The following is an 8,347-nucleotide window of genomic DNA, read 5'->3' as shown; positions in this document are numbered from 1 at the left end:
TTGAGTCAATTTATATTCGTTACATTTTATATTTATGTTAATTTTGGGAGAAATAAACACTATTGTTTACTAAAGAAATATCAGATGTTTATTTTTAAGTGAAAACAGATCTCAATGAATGGTGTCTTGATTGAGTGTTCTTACGTTATGAACAGAACTACTATCATGCTCTGAGGAGTGCTTTGTAACGGCTTAATTTTCTCGCCTAGTCATCATGCTTGGATAATGTTCTATTACCACTCTCTCTAACCGATGTTGACTTTTTCTAAGGCAAGACATATTTTTGCTCTCATTTCACTGTAAGACGAACAGGAAAGTCTCATTGTCTCTATACTGTCCTCTTCATAATAACTTGTAGTTACCTATTAACACTTCACAAATCAAAATGGCCCCTGTGTTTAAGTACATTCTACTGTATATTAAAAAAATACATTAAAAAAAGTACTCTTAATTTAGCCTATGTCTTCAGTAAATGTTGCATGCTTGCCTTATCTTAGTTTTTTTTTTCATGTGAAGGAATGTGGAACCACGGTCCAATGCCTTTACATCCTCATTCTTAAACATATAACTATTTTGTTTTAAAGATGCCTGCTCAATGAATATTGTAAATCACACTCCATCCCTTTATAACAGTTTCTGTTTGTAAACATGTGTTATGATTTATTTATGTCTCCTGAAAATACAATGTTTATAATGACCAATTAATTAATTTATAATTCAGTCAGTTACCATTCTTAAATCTATGGTCAAGTGCTTTTTCACTCTGGTGTTGTGAGAATCACTGTAGTCCATTCTAATGTTACAATGTTATTACATTCAGCAGATGGCTTTTTGAAATATGGCATACTGCTTCCATGAACTTTAATGTTTGTACCCAGATCTGCCAGTCTGTTTCTGCTTTCTTGCCAACTCCTTAGCAGGTTAGCATTTATTGTCATGAATCTTGACCTGGAGGCAGCTATGCTGTGGTCACTAGCTATAGCCTGGGCACGACGTTACACCAAGAGACACTTACCTTGATGAAAGCTCCCAATCTAAATAAATTAATGGTGTCTTCTGGAACCAAGTTACATGTTCCTCAGTACACAAACACGCACCCAGCAAAAACGAGTCATACTGCACAGTGCTGGGCCTAGTCAGGTCTTTGAGACATTCACCCACTCCCCCGCTGAATGATCAGCTACAAAATGTTGTTGCCATTGTAACAGGATGTAATCAAGCCCTGGTCTCCATGGGAACAGAAGAGGAATACCTGGTGCTGCAGTCTCAGGTTGGACTACTCCAAATCATCTTGGTTCTCTCACACACACACACAGAAACACAAGCTTTGCAGGTCCATCAACCCATGTAAATACCTCTCACTCCTACAGTAATATGTAAATCATGAGAGAAATCAGCAGAACGTTAATAACATATTTATTGACACTGTTGTCCTGTAATACTTAGTTTGAAGTGAGACACCTTCAGTCATTCATAACACGTCCATAAAGACTATATCGCATGAAGCTGTACTTAATTTAAAGTCAGACCCCTTTGGTAATTTATAACACATAAATGCCTTGTATCCTATGAGGCTCTGCTTACTATAAAGTCAGACCCCTTTGATCATAACAGATACATAAAGGCTTAATGATGTAAACACAAATGTATTAACACTGGGAATGATCACTAACAGCTAAAACAAATTAACATTAAACACCCGTTTAAACCATACATTTCCTTTTATTTGTAAATTTTTTAAGCAATACAAATACATTACGTTTCAAAAAGTCCAGCAATGCAATTATATTGAACATTGCAATGTAATTGCTGTGAATAGTGTAGCTTGTCCCTGAGCTGGCAGACGAATGGTTCTTGCCTCTCTTCCTACTGGAGGTACTCCATGTTGGTTCCAACCTTAAAAGGAACAACAAAGAAAGTTAGCAGGTCTGTTTGGAAATGCCTTTGTCACACCATCTGGATAAGGGCATTTCTGGCTCCGCCAGAAACTCTAAATGGGAAGATGGGAAACGCCATTCAATTCATATTATTATATTACTCTTTCAGTTACAAATCTAGGGGGATTTGTATTTAGCTGAGCATGTTCGCTAGTTAAATGTCAGATAGCTAGCAATTTCTGTGAAGTCACCGAAATGATTTGAAATAACGATTGAGGTAGCTACAGTAATTTAATGCAACACTTAACTACTACAAACTAATTTAAATTCAAATTAATAAAGGTTAACTTACTAGTTTTTCGCTGCCCAGTGGCAGCACAAGTGGGCTTTTGATTACTCCCCCCATTCCATTGGCAGCCGAATCACATCACATGTGCGCTTACTGCACTACAGAAAACCTGCTAACAAAACAACAGTGCAGGGCATGCTCACTGAATTAAAGGGCAATTACACCGTTTCTTAGATTTTTCCAAGACCTCAAAAGGTCACATCATCCCCTGATGTGGTTTAAGCATTGTTATGAACACAGAAAAAAATGTGGGAAATCCGAAACCTGGAAAAACAAAACCAAGAAAACGTAATAAAAAATAATAAAAAACTGAAGGTAGGCAAAAAATAAGATTTAAAAAGGCTCTACCAACGTTGTTTGCTGTGAATGACTTTACATTAGTGTTTGTGTCATCCTGCAGCACAGCATTTTGGGGGAAGTTGAGGTCAGGTCCAATATTGACTATGCACCCAAGAGGGAACGAGGTTGGGCCATCCTAGAAAGGTTTTAGTGAAATATAATATAGTTTGGACACACCTACTCATTCCAGGGTTTTTCTTTATTTTTTTTACTATTTTCTACATTGTAGAATATTAGTGAAGACATCAAAACTATGAAATAACACATGTGGAATCATGTAGTAACCAAGAAAGTGTTAAACAAATCAAAATATATTTAGATTTTAGATTCTTCAAAGTAGAAGCATCTACTTTAAAGAATTTGGCAATACGTCCAACCGGCCTCACAACCACAGACCATGTGTAACTACGCCAGCCTCTCCACATCCGGCTTCTTCACCTGCGAGATCATCTGAGGCCAGCCACCCGGAAAGTTGATGAAACAGGAATATTTCTGTCTGATTGGCAGGGCCTGGCTACCAGCCTATGGCTGCACCCTTGCCCAGTCATGTGAAATCCATACATTAGGGCATAATGCATTTATTTCAATGTAGTGATTTCCTTATATGAACTGTAACTTGGTAAAATTGTTGCATGTTGCGTTTATATTTTTGTTCAGTATATAACATTTAGCAGAAACTTTTATCCAAAGCAATTTACAGTCATGCGTGAATGCATTTTTACATATGGGTGGTCCCGGGAATCGAACCCAATATCCTGGCGTTGCAATGCTCTACCAAGATGTATGACAGGGTTATAAATCCTATTTGTGAAGACTCAATTGAATGACTTATATGGCCTTTATTAAGAGGTGCTTATGCCACCCTTTATAAAGCACAGATTTATGTAATATTTGACATAATGGGTTAAGTCATGTTTGACACGTCATTTAAAGCATGACCACATTGGGTCATACACATTAAACAATTTAAATTATGCATTTAAAAAAAAAAAAACATTGTTGGAATGTATTGGCTATGCGAAGAATGTGTTTATTTTTAACCACATTTTCAATTGTGTGGGGTTTGTTAGAATAACAGATATAAACATTGCAATGAGACCACCCCCCTCCCCCCCAAAAAAAATCTGAATAAGAATGCCTTTCAGCAAGTGGAATATATATGTTTATTCAAAACATCAGTGACTTGCTTAAAAAAATATCTAAATATGTGTTAATGGATACATAAAATGACTGCCTAGTATCCTATTCTGTATGTGCATGTGCTCATGTTGCTTACTTTGCACCTGCATGTGAAATGCCTATTCATGATGTATTGACATGGTACATTGTCTCTAATGAGGTCTCACTGTTACTTTGGCTATTTCTGGACTGGTCGTTCACAAGTACATACAGTTGTAGTCGGAAGTTTACATACACTTTAGCCAAATACATTTAAACTCAGTTTTTCACAATTCCTAACATTTAGTCCTAGTAAAAATTCCCTGTTTAGGTCAGTTAGGATCACCATTTTATTTTAAGAATGTGAAATGTCAGAATAACAGTAAAGAGAATGATTTTTTCCAGCTTTTTTTCTTTCATCACATTCCCAGTGGGTCAGAAGTTTACATACACTCAATTAGTATTTGGTAGTATTGCCTTTAAATTGTTTAACTTGGGTCAAATGTTTCGGGTAGCCTTCCACAAGCTTCCCAGCTTATTTTGGCCCATTCCTCCTGACAGAGCTGGTGTAACTGAGTCAGGTTTGTAGGCCTTCTTGCTCGCACACGCTTTTTCAGTTATGCCCACACATTTTCTATGTGATTGAGGTCAGGGATTTGTGATGGCCACTCCAATACCTTGACTTTGTTGTTCTGAAGCCATTTTGCCACAACTTTGGAAGTATGCATGGGGTCATTGTCCATTTGGAAGACCCATTTGCGACCAAGCTTTAACTTCCTGACTGATGTCTTGAGATGTTGCTTCAATATATCCACATCATTTTCTTTCCTCATGATGCCATCTATTTTGTGAAGTGCACCAGTTCCTCCTGCAGCAAAGCACCCCACAACATGATGCTGCCACCCCTGTGCTTCACGGTTGGGATGGTGTTCTTCGGCTTGCAAGCATCCCCCTTTTTCCTCCAAACATAACGATGGTCATTATGGCCAAACAGTTCTATTTTTGTTTCATCAGACCAGAGGACATTTCTCCAAAAAGTACCATCTTTGTCCCCATGTGCAGTTGCAAACCGTAGTCTGGCTTTTTTTTATGGCGGATTTGGAGCAGTGGCTTCTTCCTTGCTGAGCGGCCTTTCAGGTTATGTCGACATAGGACTCGTTTTACTGTGGATATAAATACTTTGGTACCTGTTTTCTCCAGCATCTTCACAAGGTCCTTTGCTGTTGTTCTGGGATTGATTTGCACTTTTTGCACCAAAGTACGTTAATCTCTAGGAGACAGAACGCGTCTCCTTCCTGAGCGGTATGATGGCTGTGTGGTCCCATGGTGTTTATACTCGCGTACGATTGTTTGTACAGATGAATGTGGTACCTTCAGGTGTTTGGAAATTGCTCCCAAGGATGAACCAGACTTGTGGAGGTGTACAATTTTGTTCTGAGGTCTTGGCTGATTTCTTTTGATTTTCCCATGATGTCAAGCAAAGAGGCACTGAGTTTGAAGGTAGGCCTTGAAATACATCCACAGGTATACCTCCAATTGACTCAAATGATGTCAATTAGCCTATCAGAAGCTTCTAAAGCCATGACATCATTTTCTGGAATTTTCCAAGCTGTTTAAAGGCACAGTCAACTTAGTGTATGTAAACTTCTGACCCACTGGAATTGTGATCGTGAAATAATCTGTCTGTCAACAATTGTTGGAAAAATTACTTGTGTCATGCACAAAGTAGATGTCCTAACCAATTTGCCAAAACTATAGTTGTTAACAAGAAATTTGTGGAGTGGTTGAAAAACGAGTTGTAATGACTCCAACCTAAGTGTATGTAAACTTCTGACTTCAACTGTATGTACCTAACATATCTATGATTAACTATCTCAGTACCTTGCCTTGTGTTTTCAGTTAGGTTGTGACCCGGGCTTACAGTAATGACAATTCCAGTAGCAAAACATGTCAAGGATTAAGACTTAAGATGTAAATGATCACATTAAGATGGTTAAACAAAAACAATGTGGATGCATTTTTAAATGCCTTAATGAGTGGCAGCCTGAGTGCTTATTGAAACTACATAAGGCAGTGTGTAGGTAACTGAACGGACATTCAAAACAATAATGTGACAATGTTAGTAATGTTAAGATGTGTAATAGTTTTTTTATATGCAATATTTATGGTGACAGGGTTTGAATGTGACATTAGTGGTAGTAGAATACAGTGGAAGTCATAAGGGCTTTTCAAATGTTCAAGGCAAAGCACTTTACAGGTTTAAATTATATGGAACGGACGATATGCATATGCCTTATGCCATGACAGGAAGACGGGCGGATGCTATCTTTCACTAATTATGAGAAATAATAGTATGGTAATGAGGAGTTTGGTCTCCCAATGTATTATGACTTTCTATTAATTAGGGCTGTTATTGGGGTTGAATCAGCATGAGTGCCTTCATTTGCCATTGGCACTGTTTAAGTCATCCACTTTCTGATGATCCATTATCTTGATATTCTTCTCAGCATTATCCACGTTCCTTATCAGAGTTTCCAGCCTCCTCTTGATTTTTTTCTGATCTTCCAGAGCGCAGGTGATGACGATCGTCTGGAATTTTGTATCGATAGGAACCGGTGGTGCCTCGGTCACACAGGCAGCGTGCAGTGCCATCAGGCACTTTCTGGCCCCACCCATGTCGTCAAGCAACTTTGCAACAAGCTCATCAATCAAAGAGGTAGCCTTGCGTAACGCATCCTCCTGTGTGGAGTTTCTAATGATTTCCACTGATATTTCAACTGTCAGCGTCCTACCAAGAAGACGGTTAGCAGTTAAAGATAGCTCCTCTCTCTCTCCTGAAAAAGAGAGATAGCACAGTGTTATCAGATGTTGGTGTTAAAGGCCAGGTGCAGTCAAAAAATGTATTTTCCTATGTTTTATATATATATTGGAATAATACTGTAAAATTGTGAAATCATGAGCTAAATTAGGTAATAGACCAATAAGAGAGTTCCAAACCTCTGCCAATAACAGCTAATTTTCAGTTTTCCCCTCCCCACTTAAACCACTCCCAGACAGTACTAGCAACATTCTTGGTTGAGAAATTGCTCTTTTTGCTAAATATATATATAAAAAAAAAAATAGCAATTTCTCAACCAAGAATGTTGCTAGTACTGTCTGGGAGTGGTTTAAGTGGGGAGGGGAAAACTGAAAATTAGCTGTTATATATATATATATATAACATTTTAATTGAAAACAATCACAGTAAGGTGCTTAATTGTTACCCAGAAGTTATTTGATATTGAGATTAAAGAAAACGGCTGCATTGGACCTGCATTGGACAGTTCACTAAAGTAAAAGTTTGTCATAAGTACCAAAACCTTACAGAAGTTCTGTCAAGAAGAATTCCTGTCTATGCCATAAAAGTAGATTAGGCCTATAGTGGGGAATTAAATGGTGTTTACCTTTCCAGTGCATTTTGGATTGAGGTAGGCTGTATAGTTGGATTTGAAAAAGTCATGACAGGACTTGGACTCAACCTAAGACCCTTTTTTGAGATCTTAAAACATCAGTGAGTGAACTATCACTTTAAATAAGAATTTCAACCAGTGAAGTGTAACTTTGTTTCAACCAAATGTATGCTATATAGGCATAAATTATCCAACCTGAGATATCTGATAGCTGTCAAACACATACCGTCACAAATACTGCGCATTTCTTCACTGTTCTTTATGGACTGGATCATATCAAGTAAGCACTCTCTCTCCTGTTCCATTGAAGTTGCGGCTTCGCGTAAAGCCTCCACCCTAAAACAGATGTCATTGTCATGAGATATTTCGATAGGTTATGTATGGTAAGTGTTAGTACGTGACTCAGAGAAAGTTGTGATCATATTATTCATCCCATTGCATATTCTACAACTGTTTCTCGGTGTTGATTTTAAACATGTTTCTATTTTTTTATTTTTTACAGCTGTTTAAATAAGGTTATGACGTTATTTTAAAAGGACACAGTCTGGCACCGTAAAATATTCAAATAAACCACGGTTGTAAATGATACGGTCATGGAGTGCACTGTAGTGTGCACACGTATTCTGAGAACTTTCTTCCTTCTTCCACTGGCACCGTCTACTGCTTTCTATGTTTAGAATCAGTTTAAACCAGCTGTTGCATGGAACCATAGAGATTGTGTAGCCGAATACCGTGTGTATTCTTCAAAGAAACTAGACAAACAAATGCATATGATAGCGTTACAGTAGCCTACAATGACAAGTGTGCGCTCTGTATTTACAACAAGGATGAATTGTCTTCTCTATACAGTATTCAGGCCAGCTGTCTGTAAAATAGCCTACCTTGTTTCCAGCTGGTCCAAACTTTCAAGTAGTCGTCCGGAGCGATCTGCCATAGACATTGATCTGCTGAATTTGCCATTAGCGGCTTCAGTCATTTTAGCCTGGTGGATTTTCGCTTGTGCCATAGTTCGAGATTAGGTGTTCATTGGAATTTAACGGTGCACTAGCTGGTCCCAAGAGCACAACCTAGAGGTTTCTGCTTGACAGACAGCGCCACAGAGTAAACATATCCAAACATGGACGGGAACTTCCCCTGCTGTTTTTACCGACCCATCGGACGAGATTGAGGATTGC

The 8,347-nt window shown here is 38.2% G+C and overlaps 1 protein-coding gene across 1 annotated transcript; it reads right to left on the bottom strand.

Annotated features, from left to right (window-relative positions):
• Positions 1 to 5,846: 5,846 nt before the first annotated feature.
• On the bottom strand, positions 5,847 to 8,247 carry LOC120029838 (BAG family molecular chaperone regulator 2-like). Its single transcript, XM_038975125.1, has 3 exons — positions 8,054 to 8,247; positions 7,399 to 7,508; positions 5,847 to 6,557 (listed from the first exon to the last, which is right to left on the bottom strand). The coding sequence occupies exons 1-3, from the start codon at positions 8,176 to 8,178 to the stop codon at positions 6,163 to 6,165; spliced, it is 630 nt and encodes a 209-aa protein (XP_038831053.1). The 5' UTR covers positions 8,179 to 8,247; the 3' UTR covers positions 5,847 to 6,162.
• Between the last annotated feature and the right edge of the window lie 100 nt (positions 8,248 to 8,347).

The sequence above is a fragment of the Salvelinus namaycush genome, chromosome 35 (assembly GCF_016432855.1).
Source record: "Salvelinus namaycush isolate Seneca chromosome 35, SaNama_1.0, whole genome shotgun sequence".
Classification (NCBI taxonomy): domain Eukaryota; kingdom Metazoa; phylum Chordata; class Actinopteri; order Salmoniformes; family Salmonidae; genus Salvelinus; species Salvelinus namaycush.
The sequence above is the reverse complement of the archived record's forward strand: the minus strand, read 5'-3'. Positions and strand labels throughout refer to the sequence as shown.

Coding starts and splice junctions, on each gene's coding strand:
- LOC120029838 (XM_038975125.1), bottom strand. CDS start 8,178: ATGGCACAAGCGAAAATCCACCAGGCTAAAATGACTGAAGCCGCTAAT. Junction 7,509..8,053: donor TTGGACCAGCTGGAAACAAG/GTAGGCTATTTT, acceptor CATCTGTTTTAG/GGTGGAGGCTTTACGCGAAG. Junction 6,558..7,398: donor AATGCGCAGTATTTGTGACG/GTATGTGTTTGA, acceptor TCTCTTTTTCAG/GAGAGAGAGAGGAGCTATCT.